The sequence below is a fragment of the Cetorhinus maximus genome, chromosome 5 (assembly GCF_964194155.1).
Source record: "Cetorhinus maximus chromosome 5, sCetMax3.hap1.1, whole genome shotgun sequence".
NCBI classification, from domain to species: Eukaryota; Metazoa; Chordata; class Chondrichthyes; order Lamniformes; family Cetorhinidae; genus Cetorhinus; species Cetorhinus maximus.
The window spans coordinates 89,387,598-89,407,661 of NC_135883.1; the positions used below are offsets into that span (position 1 = coordinate 89,387,598).

The following is a 20,064-nucleotide window of genomic DNA, read 5'->3' on the forward strand; positions in this document are numbered from 1 at the left end:
GTTTGGTGAAAGCACTGGTGGAGTGCACTATTATACAGTGATTTTTGACACTCAAGGAAAAAATGCCAAAGAGGTTTAATAGAGAGCTAGCAATTGTTAAAGAACAATAAAATCTGGAACTGACAGGAAGAGGAATAAGCATAACTGGAAAGATGAAGACATTTGTTCTAAACATGAAAAATATGACATATGGGAAATAATATTTATGTTATAGAAAACATTTAGTGGGTGCCAGTTTATTTTAGTTGGCAGCACAGTCTCCTCAGCCTGAATGCTGAGAGCTTAAATCTCAATCCATGATTTGAGCAGATAATCTAGACCTTTCAGTGTTCTAATGAGGGATTGCTGCATTTGGAGGTGTCAGTTTTTAATGAGGCATTCAACTGAAGTCCTGCCTCCTTGGTCAAGTAGAAGTAAAAGATCCCATGGAGGCATATAAAGAGCATGCGTCCTGAGGTCTTGATCAACATTCTTTCCTCAATTAACACCATCAAAAATAAATCTGGTTATTCATCTCAATCACTGGTTTGATTCAATGTGGAGATGGTTCAGCCCAACATTCCGTTACCAAAGTCATATTCGTTCAGCAAACTAATGCAAAACCAACGAAGACGGTTGGATTCTTTTAAGAAATGAATATTATTGAAATGAGAAAGAACTTTCAATTATATGGAGCCTTATCATATTTTCGGACTATCTAAAACACTTACAGCCAACTATTTAATTTTGAGTTGTAGTTGCTCATGGGTTTAAAAAAAGAGGCAGCTAAATTTTGCATAGCAAGGTCCCACAAACTGACAATATAGCTCTCCCTCACTAGCATCCTCAAACATGAGCTAATTTACACGTATCATGTCCCAAAGACATAGGAACGCAGTAGTAGGCCATTTGGCCCATCGAGCCTGCTCAGCCATTCAACATGATCATGGCTGATCATCCACTTCAATGCCTTTTTCTCCACATTATCCCCATATTCCTTTACATTATTGACAGATTTCTAAATACCAATTTTTACTTAATGACTGAACTTCCACAGTCCTCTGGGATAGAGGATTCCAAAGACTCACAACCCTCTGAGTAAAACAAAAATTCTCCTCATCTCGGACCTTAGTCGCTTTCCCCTTTATTTTGAAATTGTGTCCCCTGGTTCTAAATTCATGGGGAGGCGATGGCGTAGTGATGTTGTCACTGGACTAGTAATCCAGAGACCCAGGGTAATACCCTGGGGACCTGGGTTCGAATCCCGCAACGGCAGATGGTGAATTTGAATTCAATAAAAATCTGGAATTAAAAGTCTTATGATGACCATGATACCATTGTTAATTGTTGTTAAAAACTCATCTGCTTCACTAATGTCCTTTAGGGAAGGAAATCTGCCATCCTTACCTGGTCTGGCTTACATGTGACTCCAGGCCCTTAAAATTTCCTCTGAAATGGCCTAGCAAGCCACTCAGTTGTATTAAACTGCTATAAAGCCTCAAAAGCATGAAACCAGACGGACCACCCGGCATCGACCTAGTGTGGCATCAAGGAGCCCTAGCAAAACTGGAGTTAAAGGGAATCGAGGGAAATTCTCCACTGGTTGGAGTCATACCTAGCATAAAGGAAGATGGTTGTGGTTGTTGCAGTTCAGACATCTCAGCTCCAGGACATCACTGCAGGAGTTCCTCAGAGTAGTGTCCTCGGCCCAACCATCTTCAGCTGCTTCACCAATGACCTTCCTTCCATCATAAGATCAGAAGTGGGGATGTTCGCTGATAATTGCACAATGTTCAGCGCCATTCGCGACGACTCAGCTGCTGAAGCAGTCCACGTCCAAATGCAGCAAGACCTGGAAAATATCCAGGCTTGGGCTGACAAGTGGCAAGTAACATTCATGCCACACAAGTGCCAGGTAATGAGCATCTCCACCAAGAGAGAATCTAACCATTCCCCTTGACATTCAATGGCGTTACCATCGCTGAAACCCACACAATGAACATCCTGGACGTTACCATTGACCAGAAACTGAACGGACCAGCCATATAAATACTGTGGCTACAAGAGCAGGTCAGAGGCTAGGAATCCTGTGACGAGTAATTCATTTCCTGACTCCCCAAAGCCTGTCCACCATCTACAAAGCACAAGTCAGGAGTATGATGGAATATTCCCCATTTGCCTGGATGAGTGCAGCTCCCACAACATTCAAGAAGCTTGACACCATCCAGGACAAAGCAGCCCACTTGATTGGCACCTCATCCACAAACATTCACTCCCTCCACCACCGACGCACAGAAGCACTAGTGTGTACCACCTACAAGATGCACTGCAGGAATTCACAAAGGCTTCTTCGACAGCATCTTCCAAACCCATAACCACTACCTTCTAGAAGGACAAGGGCAGCAGATAGATGGAAATACCACCAACTGGAAGTACCCCTCCAAGTCACTCACCATCCTGGCTTGGAAATATATCGCCATTCCTTCACTGCCGCTGGGTCAAAATCCTGGAACTTCCTTCCTAACAGCACTGTGAGTGTACCTACCTACACCACATGGACTGCAGCGGTTCAGGAAGGCAGCTCACCACCACCTTCTCAAGGGCAACTAGGGATGAGCAATAAATGCTGGCCCAGCCAGCGAAGCCCACATCCCATGAATGAATATTTAAAAAAACTCACCTGCATCTTCCCTGTCTATCCCTTTTTAGTATTTTGTAGGTTTTAATGAGATCATCACTCATTCTTCAAAACCCTAGACAATACAGGCCCAGTTTCCCCAATCTCTCTTCACAGGACAATCCCACCATTCCAGGACCAAGTCTGGTGAACCTTCGTTGCACTTGCTGTATGGCAGTAATATTCTTCTTCAGGTAAGGGGATCAAAACTGCGCACAGTACTCCCAGGTGCTGTCTAACCAAGGTTCTATACAATTGAAGCAAGACTTTGCTACTCCTGTACTTAAATCGCCTTGCGATAAAGGCTAACATACCATTAGCCTCCCTAATTGCTTGCTGCACCTGTATGTTAGCTTAACTTATTGATGAGGACACCCAGGTCCCTTTGTACTCCTACACTTTCTAATGTCTTGCCGTTTAAGAAATACTCTCCCATCTGTCCCTCCTACCAAAGTGGATTACCTCACTTTTTTCTCCATTATATTCCATATGTCATGTTTCTGTCCACTCACTAAGTCTCTCCAAATCCTCTTCAAGCCACTTTGCATCTTGCTCAGCACACATTCCCAATTAACTTTGTGTCATCTGCAGACTTGGAAATATTAATTTGGTCCCTACATCCAAATCATTGTTGTATATTGTGAACAGCTGGGGCCCAAGTACTGATCCTTGTAGTACCCCACCAGTTACAGCCTGCCAAAGTAAGGATGACCTGTTTATTCCTACTTTTTGCTGCTTGTTAGCCGACCCATGTCAGTTTATTACTTCCTATCCCATGTGCTTTAATTTTTCCTAAGCAACCTCCTGTGGGGCACTTTATCAAAATCCTTCTGAAAATCCAGGTATATACTTCCAACACTCCCCTTTATCAATTCTGTTTGTAATGTCCTCAAAAAAAACTCCCAAAAATTTTGTCAAACATGATTATCCATTCATAAATCTACGTTAAATATGTCGAATCAGATCATTATTATTCAAGTGTCCATTTATCACATCCTTTATAATGGATTCTAGCATTTTCCCTACTAATTTAAGGCTAACAGGCCTGCTGTTCCCCATTTTCACCCTCCCTCCCTTCTTAAATAGTTGGGTGACATTTGCTACCTTCCAATCTGCAGGAACCTTTCCTGAATCTATATAATTTTGGAGAATGATCACCAATGCGTCCACTATCTCTATAGCTACTGCTCTTAATACTCTGGGAAGTCGAATATCGGGTCCTGGGGACTTATCAACTTTCGGTCCCTTTTAATTTCTCCAATACAACCTTCTTACTAATTCTAATTTACTTCATTCTCCCTAGTCCCTTGGATCTCTAATTCGGGGAGATTTCTTGTACCTTCCTCAGTGAAAACAGACACAAAATAATTATTTAGCTTCTCTGCTATTTCTGTATTTCACATTATAAAATCACCTGACTTTGCTGTTATGGACCCACATTTGTCTTAGCCAAATGTTTCCTTTTTATGTACCTATAGAAACTTTTACAGCCTGTTTTTGTGTTTTTTGCTAGTTTACATTCATACTCTATTTTCCCTTTCTTTACCAGTTTCTTGGTCCTCTATTTTAAAATGCTCCCAATCCTCAGGCTTACTACTATGCCTGGCAACTTTATAGGCCTTTTTTTCATCTTTTACAATCCTTAACCTCCTTTCTTAGCCACGGTTGACTGACTTTTTTTTGTGCCTTGAAGGAATGTTTGTTGCTGTAAACTATGAAATAATTCTTTAAAGACTATCCATTGCCTATGTACCGTCATACCTTTTAGTGTGTTTTCCCAATCCACCTCAGCCAATTTGCCTCTCATTCTTCATAATTTCCTTTGTTCAGATCAACATCCTGGATTCAGATTGAACTACCTCACTTTCAAATATAATGTAAAATTCTATCATATTCAGGTCACTCATCCCTAAAGGTTCTTTTACAACAAGATTATTACTTATCCCTTTTTTGTTACATAATACAAGGTCCAAAATAGCCTGTTCTCTAGTCGGCACCTCAACACACTGCTTTAGAAAACCATCCCTGACGTACTCCAGAAACTCGTCCTATGAAGGCACCCATGATTACTGTGTTACCCATGCTACATGCTTCTCGAATTTCTTCATTAATGCCATGCCCCAAACTACGACTCCTATTTGGTGTTCTATAAACAACTCCCATCAATATTTGCTGTCCCTTTCGGCTTCTTAGCTCCACCCAAACAGATTCCATGTTCTGTTCCACCGATCTGAGATCCTCCCTTACTAACATACTGATCCCATCTTTTATTATCTGCACAACACCACCTCCTTTTCCTTCTCCTTCCTAAATGTCGAGTAACTTTGAATATTCTGTTCTCCATGCTCGTCACCCTGCAGCCATGTTTCCATAATTGCTATTAGGTTCTGTTAAGGTGTAACTTGTCCACCTTGTATGGGTCCCACCTGCTTCTGAACTGGTCCCAATGCCTCAGAAATCTGATGCCCTCCCCCTACACCAAATCTCCGGCCACATGTTCAATAGCTCAATCCTCCTATTCCTATGCTCACTAGCACATAGAATTGGGAGTAATCTTGAGATTACTACTCTTGAGGTCCTGCTTTTAACTTTCCTTCCTAACCTCCTAAAATCTGCTTTCAGGACCTCCTTCCCTCTTCCTACCTATGTTGTTTGTACCAATGTGGACCACAACCTCTGGTTGTTCACCCTCCTCAAGAAGAATGCTACTCTGTGACATCCTTGACCCTGGCACCAGGGAGGCAACACACCATCCTGGAGTTGAGTTTACAGTTGCAGAAACACCTGTCTGATCCCCTATCATTATTGCTCTTCCACTCTTCCCCCTCCTCTTCTGTTCAGCTGAGCTATCCATGGTGCCACGAACTTGGCTCTGACTACAATCCCCTGGGGAACCATTGCCCTCACCAGTATCCAAAATGGAAAACTGATTAGCAAGCAAGATGGACCCAGGGATTCCTCCACTACCTGCCTTGTTCTCTTAGACTGCCTGGCAGTCACCCTTTCCCTCTATCTGTACACTCCTAACCTGCGGTGTGACCATCTCCTTAAACATGCTATCCACATAGTTCTCTGCCTTGTGGATGCACCATAGTGAGCCCAGCCGCCGCTGAAGTTCTAAAACCCAGAACTCAAGCTTTTGAAGCTGGTGACACTTCCTGCAGATGTGTTTGTCTAGGACACATGGTGCATCCATGACTTCCCATATACCGCTGGATGTACGTTCTACTCAGCCGAGCTGAGCTGCAATACTGTAACTTTAAAAACTATTTATTACAATTAGAATAAGTAGAATGGAACACCTTACCAGTTACTCACCAATCAGCTTCTTACCCTGTACCAAAGAAAAGCCAACTACTGGAGGCTGGAAAAAGAAAGAAGCACCTCCCTCACTGAACTCCCTCGCTCACCAAACTCCCACTTTATACTGGGTAGGTGAGGCAGCACTGAGGAAGATTTATTTTTATGCTCCCTGAAAAACAAGCGATTCAAGATTCTGAAAACCAGTTTAAGCTAGCTACCTAATTAACTAGCTGCAGCTGCTCTGAGAGTTTGTGTACTCCTGCCTTAAAGCTGGAATAAAACTTAACCTCTCTAAACCTAAGAGTAATTTTTAGTTAATTGCTAAATTAAGGAAAAACTAGACTTTAGATAGAAATTAACTCTTAAAAGTCTCACTTATCAGCTCTCAGTGCAGACTGTAAGAAATGTACAACATGCAAGAGATCGTGTACTGTTTAAGTCAAACCTTACTTTTTTGCTTATTTAAAGAGTGGACTTTGCTAAACCAAAACATGGCTCCTGTAGGACACATGATTCACAAGTTAGCTACAGTTTCTGGAAATTTCCAATAGCAGTTACAGGATAAAAGCACAATCTTCATCCTTGTGGTATCTCACACCTCGCATTTTGAAGGCACATTACAATCAACAAAACCAGGGGCCAGCAGGCAATCTGTCTCCCCAGACTTGTCCTTTAACAAAGGGAGAGCCATCTAAACTCATTATACCTGTAGAGGCGCTAATAGCCACGATCCATCTCCTAAGGTGAACAGTGGATTTTGGCCAGAGGCATAGAAACTACTTAGAAGATGGTGAGTAGTTTCCAGGGGACCTTCCAGGCGGTAGTATTACCATGTGTCTGCTGCTCTTGTCCTTCTAGATGGTAGCAGTTGTGGGTTTGAAAGATGCTGTCTAGGAGTCATGGTGAGTTGCTGCAGTGCATCTTGTAGATGGTACACACTGCTGCCACTGTGCTGGTGGTGGAGGGAGTGAATGTTTGTGGATGGGGTGAGCTTTTTGAGTGTTGTTGGAGCTGCACTCATCCTGGCAAGTGGGAGTATTCTATCACCCTCCTGACCTGTGCCTCATAGATGGTACTGGGGAGTCAGGAGGTGAGTTACTCATCTCAGAATTCCTGGCCTCTGACCTGCTCTTGTAGCCACAGTACTTATATGGCCTGTTCAGTTCAGTTTGCAGCCAATGGTAACCCCCAGGATGTTGATAGAGGGGGATTCAGTGATAGTAATGCCATTGAATGTCAAGGAGTGGTGGTTAGATTCTCTCTTGTTGGAGATGGTCATTGCTTGGCACTTGTGTGGCGTGAATGTTACTTGCCACTTGTCAGCTCAAGCCTGGATATTGTCCGGGTCTTGTTGCATTTGGACATGAACTGCTTCGGCATCTGAGGAGTTGAGACTGATGCTGAACATTTTGCAATTATCAGCAAACATCTCCACTTCTGACCTCATGATGAAAGGAAGGTCATTGATGAAGCAGCTGAAAATGGTTGGGGCAAGGACGCTACTCTGAGGAGCCTCTGCAGCGATGTCCCAGGATTGAGATGATTGACCTCCAACAACCGCAACCATCTTCCTTTGTGCTAGGTGTGACTCCAATCAGAGTTTTCCCCCTGATTCCCATTGACTCCAGTTTTACTCAGGACTTAGGCACAGCAGAAGACTCCCAGGAGGATAGTGGTACCATTTTATGGATCTCAGAGCACCCCCGAAGGGACCAAATATCCCTACCAACTTGTGGAAGTCCCTGGCTTGTGACTGATCAAAATGGAGAAGATTTAGCTGGGAAGATATTGAGCACATTGAGAGACTTCAGGAACGTGCAGTGGCGAAGTCAAAGTGTCGGAGAGAGGGCACAACCCTTCAAACCACTAATCTATTCAACCCTTCACCTACCCTGCATGTGGCAGAGTCTGCAGATCGTGCATTGTACCTATCAACCATCTCGGAACTCATTTAACCTGAGTGGAAGCAAGTCATCCTCGATTCCGAGGGACTGCCTAAGAAGAAGAGATTCCATGAAACTTCAGAGTATCAGATATGCATGCTGCAATGAACCACCTTATGAACTACTGGAGTCCCCGCAATACATTCTGGGTTCACTGGAGTCATCCTTTTGGTGGAAGAAGTGCATAACTGGATTGTGCTATGTGGACTCCATCTAGAGTTGCGTAGCTGAAATAGAGACCTTTCCTGCATTTGGAGAAGGGCAACTCAGAGGCCCTTCTGAGTTGGTTCCTAGCACTCTTCCCAAGCACATTGCTGTTTCTCTCTCCCTTCCCCATTTAGAATTTTTAGGAACTCGGCATATAAACCATCTATCTACTTTTGCTGTTCTACCCTCAGCTAGGTAATTCAGCTCAGAGTCTGCTTCCATTGAACTGGTTCATTTAAAGCTTTCAATTTGCCTTACAGACCTCACTAGTGTTTCTAGCCTCCATGCAGATGACCCTTCATGGTTTGTTGAACCTGACATCAAATTAGTATTCTGTCTCGACTTTGAAGATAACCTCGCTTGTATATTGGAGAGCATTGGACTTGATGATCATTTGCCACAATGAACTTTAATCAAAGAATACAATTTATCATTTTATGTAAAACTGTGTACTGTTGCGGATGAATGGAGCTTTGACCTTGCTTCACCTCCCTAAATGCATACTGGCTTCTCATTGTGATGCAACTTACTCTATCTTTGCTGCAGCTATTGATTGCTCTGAGAAGGCTTTAAGTACAGCTTTAAAAGTTTTCACTTTGCTCAACATTTTTCTTTTCCTTTTGCACTTTAACAAAGAGTCACTTAGTTATGGAGAAGCAAGCAAACTCTAGCCCACGTTTATTTAACTTCAGCTGCAGACATGAGGTAATCTTTGAGCCCATCCTATTCACTGAAAAGGTACCAAGGACAAGAATACAGTTAAATCAGAGATTTGAATATTTGGATTGATTTCAATAGAGCAGAGAAAATTAAAGAGAATTTTGAACATTTCTCTTATTTTCAGAAAGACTTGAAAGGATAAACAGTATTGTTTCAACTAATCAGTAAATCAGTAGCATAAGGCCACAAATTAAATATAGCAACAGAAGAAAAAGTGGGAAATGGAAATCCTAGAATAGGTGCAGCACAGAAGAAGGCTATTCAACCTATCAAACCATGTTGGCTCTCTGTTAGTGCTACTTTCACTGCTTTTTCACCATAGCACTACAGATCTTTTTTTTTCAGGTGCTTGTTTAGTTTTCTTTTGGAAGCCACGATTGAATCTGCCGCCAACACCCTTTAAGGCAGCATATTCCAAATTTTAACCACTTGCTGCGGGATAAAAGATTTTTCTCATGCCTTCTTTGATTATTTTGCCAATCACTTTAAGTTTGTGCCCCCTGATTCTCAACCGTTCTACCAATGGAAACAGTTTATTTCTATTAACTGTGTGCAGATCCGTCATGATCTTGAACATCTCTATCAAATCTCCTCTCAGGTTTCTCTTTAAGGAGAACAACCCATTTTCTCCAGCCTATTCACATAACTGAAATAGTTCATTCCTGGACCAGTTTATTTAAATATTTTCTGTGCCCTCTCTAAAGTCTTCACATCCTTCCTAAAATGTAGTGCCTAAAATTGGACACACTATTCCAATTGAGGCTGAGTCAGTGTTATATAATGGTTCATCATAACTTCTTTACTTTTGGACCGTATGCCTCTATTTATAAAGCCCAGGATTCCATATGCCCTTTTAACAACTTTCTCAATGTGCTCTGCCACCTTCAGTGATTTGTGCACATATAGCTCTGGTGATCCTGTTTTTGCATGCCTTTAGAATTGCACCTTTTAGTTTATAGGGTAGATTAGAAGACTTACTTTTCAGGCAAACAGTTTCTTGATTATGGAAAAGTGTTAAAGCACGAGGAAAGTGCTGCAAAATGGAATGAGTGTGTGGGTAGCTTAAATTTGAAAGTGGCACTGGCACACGCACCAGTGGGTGGAATAGCCTGCATTTGTGATGAAATTTTAATAGTTCTACAGCTTACTAGACAAACAGGGAAGGTCTGGTTTAAAGAGGAAAGATAAAACAAAATAAATGAAAATTTAGCATCAAAAGTAACTTGCACCGAAAAGTAGGATGGAAAAATATTTACATAAGAATATAGTTAAGGGCCTGGATTCTGCAGCAATAACAACAGTGAGACTTTCATTGCTCAGTGTTACTACAGAGAAAGTTGGGCAGCAGCATCCAGCATTTGCACATGCACTTTTAAAGGTAGAAATCTTTCAGAAATACCTGCTCTTCCACTGAGCGCTCTACAATAGTTCTCACCAATAGACTTGGCTTTGAAAGTCATGCGATGGCATGAAATTAGAACACTTGCGCACTAGTTCTCCATTAAGGATGCCATTAGAAGTTACAGCTGGTGCATTAAGGAGTAAGAATTACCAAACAACCTGGTTGGTGCTGAAAATTTACTTTTTCAATTTTGGAATTGTGGAGTCTCATTCTCATTCCTTCCAAGGTTGATTAGTATTTTGTCTGTTTAACACCATCTGTCCCTCCCAATTTTTATTCTGCTTTTATGCATAATTTAAATCTAATTAATACTTTCTGCATAGCTGAGGGATTCTTTGATTTGATTGCTTGAAGAGTTGGGCTGTTCCTTGCTGTGCACTCAGATTCCACAGATCCCTATAGAGGGCACTGCGCTGAATCAGACACTATTGGAGCCTGCTCTCAAAAGCCTACAAAACCTTGTGAGTAACCATCAGCAGATGAATGGTGAGTGCCATTTCTTTGCTGCTGAGCACAAAATCCTGGCCTTCATTTTTCTTTACATGAGCAATATTTCTGTTATTTCATGGCAATAGTTGCACAAATATCTCTGCTGCTGTACGTGAGTATTTTGGGTTACCTGGTGCAGCAAGTAGAAATAAAACGGGCAGGAGGATTGTATGCCTGTAAGGAGGCCTCCCCGATTTTTCATCCAAGCACAGAGGCAGGAATATCTATCCTATCTTCATTGAGTAAATAGCACCAAAGTGGAGGATGGGTAGGGCTAAAGAAAATCACAGTGGACATCACCATAATATGGTAATATCTAAAATAACTGTAATGAATTTTCATTTTAATTACTTAATTAACATGCTGTTGAAACCAAATATATAACATGGAGATGTGTCATAAAGTTTGTGTGTCAACTGAGTGACTAAGTGACAAACTGTATCTTGCTTGTGAGCAACAAAACTTGTGCACTCATGTCATCCTCACCATGTTTTTTCTATGTATGTTTGATAGGGTGGGAAGTGAAACAACAAATGATTTGTATTGATGTTGAAAGTTATGGCCAGTTCCTTAGGTATTTGGTTACAATATATGCAGTTTTAAGTCATTCTTGTAGCATGTTTGTGACAGAGAAGGACTTAATTCTGTTTAGGATTAGCTTTCTTTATAAATTACTTGAGAGTCTAATAAGTTACTGGTAAGGGGAGATGGTGGTGGTAATGTCACTGGGTTAGTAATCCAAAGGCCTAGGCTAATGCCATGTGTACATAGGTTGAACTGGTGGAATTTGAACTTGATTGATTAATCTTAAAAAATCAATTACCTAAAAGGAAAATTTGGAGTTGAAGGCTAGTCTCAGTAATGGTGCCATGAAATTATCATTGGGCATCATAAAAGTCCATCTGGTTCATGAATGCCCTTTAGGAAAGGAAATCTGCCATCTTTACCTGTCCTGGCTTACATGTGACTCCAGACTCTCAGCCATTTGGTGACTCTTAACTGCCCTCTGAATTGGCCTAGTAAGCCATTCAGTTGTGCCAAACCGCTACAGAAAATTTGATAAGGAATAAAACTGAATGGATTGCCTGGCATCGACTTAGACACTGGAAACGACAATGGCACACCCAACCCTGCAAGGTCTTCCTCGGTAACATCTGGGGCCTTGTGCCAAAAATGGGAGACCTCTCCCAAAGGCTAGTCAAACAACAACCTGACATGGTCATAGGACAATCCCACCATTCCCCGGATTAATCTATGAGGAAAGATTGAGGAGACTGAGCCTGAATTCTCTGAAATTTAGAAGAATGAGAGGTGATCTCATTGAAGTGTACAAAATTCTTACAGGGCTCGACAGGGTAGATGCAGGAAGGATGATTCCCCTGGTTGGGGGTCTAAAGCCAGGGGACACAGTCTCAGAATAAGAGGTAGGCCATTTAGGACTGAAATGAGGGGGAATTTATTCAGTTAGAGGGCGGTAAATCTTTGGAATTCCCTATCCCAGAGGGCTGTGGAGGCTCAGACATTGAGTATGTTCAAAGCAGAGGTTTATAGATTTCTAGATACCAATGATATTAAAGGATATGGGGGATAGGGCGACAAGGTGGGGTTGAGGTAGAAGATCAACCACGATCTAGCTAAATGACAGAGCAGACTTGAGGGGTTGAATGGCCTACTCCTGCTCCTATGTTCCTACTCACTTCCATACCTTAAAGCCAATGTTCAGGGCACCACCATCACCATTCCTAGGTAAGCTCTGTCCCATCGACAGGACAGACAGCAGTGATTGCAGCACAGTGGTATATAGTCGGGTGGGAGTTCCCTGGGAGCTCTCAACATTGACTCTGGACCCCCTGAAGCCTCATGGCATCAGGTCAAACATTGGCAAGGAATCTTCCTGCTGGTTACCACCTACTGCCCACCCTCAGCTGATGAATGAGTACTTCTCCATGTTGAATGCCACTTGGAGGAAGCACTGAAGGTGGCAAGGTCACAGAATGTACCCTGGGTTGGGGACTTCAATGTTCATCACCCAGAATGGCTCGGTAGCAAGGTGTAGGCAAGTCTTCTTAATTATCTAAAGTGTTGAATTTATGACAAGATTTATTTACTTATATTACATTTTTAATTTTGGCAATTTGCCTCATATCTTAATAGAGCACTATTGTTTTAATATGTATCTTAATGTTATATCTGTTTTCTTGTAGCTAAGCATTTGGAGTCCTGCTTTACTTCGCAGCAAAGCCCAGTTCCCACACTTTCTGCTGGCATAGATATAACAAGCCCTGATATTGTACGGTTACTTAAAAAGGTAGCCTTAATGTTTGTTGATGCAAGTTGTACTATTTATATTTTATAATAATCAGTATTTTGTAAACCTTTTTTAAAATTTAAAAATCTTAATATTGCTTACAGTTTCGCCTCCTTAATGAGTTTCAGAAAGAAGTTCCATCCTTTTGGATACGCCATCCAGAGAAGTATGTTTATAAATTTGTTGAGATTTTATGGATTAGAACTAATGGGCATTATTTTACATTATAACTAAAGACCTAACAATTTACTTTTTGTGGTTTATTGTGCTGAGTAGCAGAACACTTAATCATATATATCCGAAAAAATTCAAATACAAAAATTTTGTCAGATGAGAAACCTTGAAATACGCTGCTTATGGAACTTTTCCTGCAAAAGTAAAATATATTGCTTAGCTTGTCAGCTTAAAAAAGTAGCATGAATAATACTGTATTGCATATCTATGTGATTCACAGCTAAGAATTTGCCACAGCATTAACAACAGTTGTAAATCTCGGATTTTCAATTTTCTAAAGGTTTATGGAGGAGATAGTGGAGAGCACTCTGTCATTGCTGTCAATAACTCATGAACAGAGTCTCAGAGCTGAAACCTCGCACCACGCACTGGAACCTGTCTATTTTCTGGCATTGTTGGATACAAAAGCTTCCTGGTTCAATAAGTGGATGGTAAAGATAATTAATATAAAAGAACCATAGTGATAGCAAACAGTGAACCTTAAAACAGCAGTAATAATTCTACTATAGGGTCGACTTTTGACAAATGAATAGAATCATGGAATTTGCACACACAATTTTGGACTGCATTATTACCAATTTTCAATGCAGATTTAACTGGGTTTTGATCACTATTACCCAACTACTGTCCGAAGTTCAGATCACTTACTTTGCATGCATTATTATCTAGCGCTGCAACTTCTTCCTTGGATGCACTTTAAGAACCCCTCCCCATTTTAATTGCAGACATTATATAGCTCCATGTACTTTAAAATAGTTGCAACTGTGTTACCACTTCAAAATTCTATATAAATTGCATACAAGCCTCACTCTCCATTTTCTTTTGCACTTTTCTGTGGTCTATTCCTTCATTTGTTCTCTGCCCAAAGGCATATCCTTTACTTATTGTCTGCTGATGCCGCATGCTGAGTATTTTTTCTTGGCAGTTTTTGTCGGTGATGGTTTTCCACTTTAAGGGGCAGGGTGAGGAGGCAGGTCATAAGTTTGCCACAGCTGGAACCAGAAGCAGGCCCAGGCATATCTTAAAATGAGTGTCAATGTGGTGAAATTATAATACAGGACTACTTGCACACCAAACAGCAGAAGCAACATGTGAGAGATAGAGCTAAGCGATCCCGTGACCAACAGATTAGAGCTGAGGCTCTGCGGTCTTGCCACATCTAACCATGAGTGGTGGTGGACAATTAAATAACTAACTAGAGGAGGAGGCACTACAAATATCCTCATCCACAATGATAGGGGAGCCCAGCACATCAGTGCAAAAGACAAGGCTGAAGCATTTGCAACAATTTTCAGCCAGAAGTGCCGAATGGTTGATCCATCTTGGCCTCCTCCTGAGCTCCCCAGCATCACAGATGCCAGTCTTCAACCAATTCAATTCACTCCATATGATACCAAGGAATGGCTGAAGGCTCTTGTTACTGGAAAGCTGATGGGCCCTGACAACATTCCAGCAATAGTACTGAAGATTAGTGCTCGAGAACTAGCAGCATCCCTAGCCAAGCTTTTGCAGTACAGCTAAAATACTGGTGTCTACCTGGCTATGTGGAAAATTGTCCACTCTGTTGTGTCTACGAAAAGCAAGACAAATCCAACCTAGCCCATGACAGCCCCCATCAGTCTACTCTCGGTCATCAGCAAAGTGATGGAAAGTGTCATCAACAATGCGATAAAGTGGCAGTTACTCAGCAATAACCTGCTCAATGACGCTCAGTTTGAGTTCTGCCAGGGCCCCTCAGCTCCTGACCTCGTTACAGCCTTGGTCCAAGCATGGACAAAAGAGCTGAACGGAAGAACTGAGGTGAGGCTGACTCCCCTTGACATCAAGGCAACATTTGCCGTGTGTGACATGATGGAGCCGTAGCAAAACTGAAGTCAGTGGGAATCCAGGGGGAAACTCTCCATTGGTTGGAGTTATGCCTAGCACGAAGGAAGATGGTTGTAGTTGTTGGAGGTCAATCATCTCAGTTCTGGGGCATCACTGCAGGAGTTCCTCGGGTTAGTGTCCTAGGCCCAACCATTTTCAGCTGCTTCATCAACCTTCCCTTCATCTTAAGTTCAGAAGGGGGATTATTGCATATTGTTCAGCACCATTCATGACTTCGCAGATACTGAAGCAGTCAGTGTCCATATGCAGCAAGACCTGGGCAATATTCAGGCTTGGGCTGACAAGAGGCAAATAACGTTTGCGCCACACAAGTGCCAGGCAATGACCATCTCCAACAAGAAAGAATCTAACCATTGCCCTGTGACATTCAATGGCATTACCATTGCTGAATTACCCACAATCAACATCCTGGAGGGTTATCATTGATGAGAAACTGAACTGGACCAGCCATATAAATGCTGTAGTTACAAAAGCAGGTCAGAAGCTGGGAATTCTGTGGAGAGTAACTCATCTCCTGACTCCCCAAATCACTGTCCACGATGCACAAGGCACAAGTCAGGAGTGTGATGGAATACCGTCCACTTGCTTGGGTGAGTGCAGCTCCAGCAACACTCAAGAAGCTTGACACCATCCAGAAAAAGCAGCCCACTCTGATTGGCACCCCATCCATTACCAACATTCACTTCCTTCACTGCTGACTCACAGTGGCAGCTGTGTACTGTCTACAAAATGTACTGTGGCAAGTCACTAAGGATCCTTTGGAAGCACCTTCCAAACCCGCAACCTGTACCACCTAGAAGGACAAGGGCAGCAGATGCATGGGAACACCACCACCTGCAAGTTTCCCTCAAGTCATACACCATCCTCACATGGAACTATATTGCCTTCCTAACTGTTGGTGGGTCAAAATCCTGGAGCTCCCTTCCTAACAGCGCTCTGGGTGTACCTACATGACATAGTCTGCAGCAGTTCAAGAAGGCAGCAGACCACCACCTTCTCAAGGGCAATTAGGAATGGACTATAAATGCTGACCTAGCTAGTGACGTCCACATCCTATGAATTAATTTTTAAAAAGAATGGGAATAAAACCAGCGCTGTCGGTGTCGTTCTGAACCTCGCACTAGCCATCCAGCCAGCTTCACGAGCCAGCTTCACTAGCCAACTCCTTTTTGCTCTCTAATTTACTGCTAACATGGTGAAACATGCTTTATTATTACTTACTTACCCCAAACATACTTAGCCTGAGCATCACATTTACATACATTGTTTAATTGAACCTGGAATTGTAATAAGACCAGGCCTTCCTTCCTTTTCTAATTTTCCTAAAAATGTATAGGTGCAATATTTGGCTTGTTAATATTGCTTTTCTATTCTGATTGATGGTTCTAAATGCTTGATGCACTTTTATAAATACCGGAACACTGTCACCTTCTGACACATGCACAGTTTTCTTCTTCACAATTTTCCCACTTTAACCTCTGTCCTTCCTAGCCAAACATGTCTCTCCATATTCATTTTTGTGCCACCTAATTACTTCCCCATGTACTTCAACATTTGCTCCTCTCCACAAACTTAGTGATTTAAGTCCTCCCTTACTGCTTTATTTAACCTCTGTGCAAAAGCCTTAGTATATGTTTAGTTCAGTTCAGTTAAAGCAGATCCCATTTGTAGATCTCTCCCCTTGTCCAGTCCTCTATCCTGTTTTTCTTTATATTGTGTGTTCCAGCGTGAACCATAACTTCATTTTGCCTGGCAATATTGCAACATGTTGCCTTGCCCTTTCCAGTATTTTCTACATTGGCTGTTATCCTTACCTAGACATTCGGAAGGCATAAGAGTGCTTGGGACCCTTGTTCTAGAAAAATATATCAATTCCTTTATCCACTTCCTGTGTTTTCTCAGTACTATAACTTCTTTCCTCAGGTAATAATTTGCTTAATAGTGCCATTTCACTGCTTGTGATTTGAGTCAGCGTCCTTTCCTGTGTCACAGACATCTGGCGTTGGATGACTATCAGACAACTTCAGATTCTGAGGAATTTCCTATACCGTTACTGAGTTCTTCTTTTCTCCCAATGTTTATCCACCTTCCTTTATCTGCCTTGTTTTATTTTCTCCATTCTAAATACTGCTTCCAGGTGTCTGGCTTTATTTCTAACGCTGGTCACATACAGATATAAATATTGCAACATTGAACCTGCTGACTCCTCTGTAGCTTTTTCCTGTAGGTTGAGTACCTCCTGCAATGTGCAATTCAGTAACTTTGAGTTAAATCATCAATAGTGACAACAACTTGCATTGATGCATCAATTTTAAAGTTTGGAAATGTTTCGATGTGCTTTTCTTTATGTTCCTTCATGGCGCGTGGCATTTTTATTGCCCATCCCTAATTGCCCGAGTGAGCTGCCTTCTTGTACTGTTGCTGTCCATGTGGTGTAGGAACATCCACAGTGCTGTTAGGGGAGGGAGTTCCAGGATTTAGACCCAGCGACAATGAAGGAATGCGATATATTTCCAAGTCAGGACAGTGTGTGGCTTGGAGGGAAACTTGCAGGTGGTGGTGTTCTCATGCATCTGCTGCCTTGTCCTTTGAAGTGGCAGAGGTTCTGGATTTGGAAGGTGCTATTGAAGGAGCCTTGTTGAGTTGCAGTGCATCTTGTAGATAGTATACATTGCTGCCACTGTGCATTCGCTAGAGGGAGTAGATTGCGAAGGTGGTGAATGGGATGCCAACCAAGTGGCTGCTTTCTCTTCGATGGTGTAATGCTTTGTGAGTGATTTTGGAGTTGCATTCATCCAGGCAAGTGGAGAGTATTCCATCACACCCCTGACTTGTACCTTGTAGATGGTGGACAGGATTTGGGCAGTTAGGAGGTGAGTTATTCTCCGCAGAGTTCCCAGCCATGAACCTGCTCTTGTAGCCTTGGTAATTATGGTTGGATTCTCTCTTGTTGGAGATGGCCATTGCCTGGCACTTGTGTGGCATGAATGTTACTTGTCACTTATCAACACAAGTCTGAATGTTTTCCAGGTCTTGCTGTTTTTGGACATGGACTGCTTCATTATCTGAGGAGTTGTGCATGGTGCTGAACATTGTGCAATCATCAGCAAACATCTCCACTTCTGACCTTACAATGGAGGGAAGATCATTGATGAAGGTTATTGGGCCTAGGCACTACCCTGAGGAACTCGTACAGTGCTGTTCTAGGACTGAGATGATTGACCTCCAACAAGCACAACCATCTTCCCTTGTGCTAGGCATGACTGCAATTAGTGGAGTGTTTCCCCCCTGATTCCCATTAACTCCAGTTTTGCGAGGGCTCCTTGATGCCACATTAAGTGAAATGCTGCCTTGAAGTCAAGGGCAGTCACTCTCACCTCACCTCTATAGTTCAGCTCTTTTGTCCATGTTTGGGCTGAGGCTGTAATGAGGTCAAGAGCCGAGTGGCCCTGGCAGAACCCAAACTAAGCGTTCATGATTGCTTATTGCTGAGTAAGTGCCACTTGATAACACTGTCGACAATCCTTTCCATCACTTTGCTAATGATCGAAAGTAGACTGAATGGGCGGTAATTGTCTGGGTTGGATTTGTCCAGCTTTTGTGTACAGGACATATCTGAGCAATTTTCCACATTGCTAGACAGATGCCAGAGTTGTTGCTGTACTGGAACAGCTTGGCTAAGGGCACAGCTAGACCTGGAGCACAAGTCTTCAGTACCATTGCTGGAATGTTGCCAGAGCTCATAGCTTTTGCAGTATCCAATGCCTTCAGCTGTTTCTTGATGTCACGTGAATTGAATTGGTTGAGGACTGGCATTTGTGATGTTGGGGGCGTTAGGAGGCAGAGACTTGGCCCTTCTGGCTTAAGATTGTTGCAAATGCTTCAATTTTTTGCACTGATGTGCTTGTCTTTTGCACTGATGTGCTGGGCTCCCGCACCATTGTAGATGGGGATATTCATGGTGCCTCCCCCTCCAGTGAGTTGTTTAGGTGTCCGCCACAATTCACGACTGGGAGTGGCAGGACTGCAGAAAATAGATCTGATCTGTTGCTTGTGGGATCATTTAGCCTACAGAGGCATAAGGAATCAAAATTAACACAAGCCAAAGCATAAGCTTGATCAAAGATCTGGGCTTTTAAGGAGGTTCTTAAAAGAGGCCAGGGAGCTAGACAGGTTTAGGGGGAAAATTATCTTCAAATAGCATTGATAAAGGCATGGAGATTATCTTTGGTCTTATTGAAGGGAAATTGAAGCCTAGAAAAATAGGAGGAAGGCAGAGGGTTAGAGATGTGTTGGATGAGGGAAGCAGGGTGGGACAAAATACCTTGATGGAGAAAAGTGAAAGGCGGTATGGCTACATGAAGAGGAGGAGAGAGGAGACAAGAGCCTGAGAGGGGCCAAGAGGAAAAAGAGGGCGATAAAAGTCATGGGTTCAAGCCTGAAGCAGCAGCCAAAATGCACATTCAAATGGAACAAAAGAGCGTCCAATTGAGAACAGGCTCTTTGGGACATTCCTGGTACCCAGAAACTACAGATTCTGAGCAACGCTGCTTTCCAGCACTGTCTTACCATAATATGTGACTCAAAAGAATTCAGAGTTGTTAATGACTGAAAGCAGTTTCAAGTTAACTGAACTTCAGTGTCTAATTGAAGTTTTCAGACCATAGACTGTTTTCTCAATGCTCTCCCTACTGACCTCTTGCAACCTTACTGCTTTCATTTATAGAACTTACTTAAATCCACTCGAGACAGCTGAATCAGTACAAACATTCAGCCAATTAAAACAAAGGCACCACTTTCAAAAAGACGGCTCTTAATGAAAAAAAATTATGTACGGCTAACAGCTAATTAATACAATAAGTAATTTAAGGAAGTTTATCTTTAGGATTTACTGAAGTTTTAGATGTTGCAGTGA

The 20,064-nt window shown here is 42.3% G+C and overlaps 1 protein-coding gene across 5 annotated transcripts in view; it reads left to right on the plus strand.

The window, feature by feature from the left end:
- The window catches only part of tbc1d32 (TBC1 domain family, member 32), a 411,412-nt gene that overhangs the window by 118,103 nt on the left and 273,245 nt on the right, over positions 1–20,064 (plus strand). For all 5 annotated transcript variants that reach the window (XM_078542168.1, XM_078542171.1, XM_078542172.1 and 2 more), the window contains 3 exons: positions 12,925–13,028; positions 13,133–13,194; positions 13,543–13,693. In XM_078542168.1, coding sequence (XP_078398294.1) covers positions 12,925–13,028; positions 13,133–13,194; positions 13,543–13,693 — 317 coding nt within the window. The remainder of the gene's footprint in view (positions 1–12,924; positions 13,029–13,132; positions 13,195–13,542; positions 13,694–20,064) is intronic.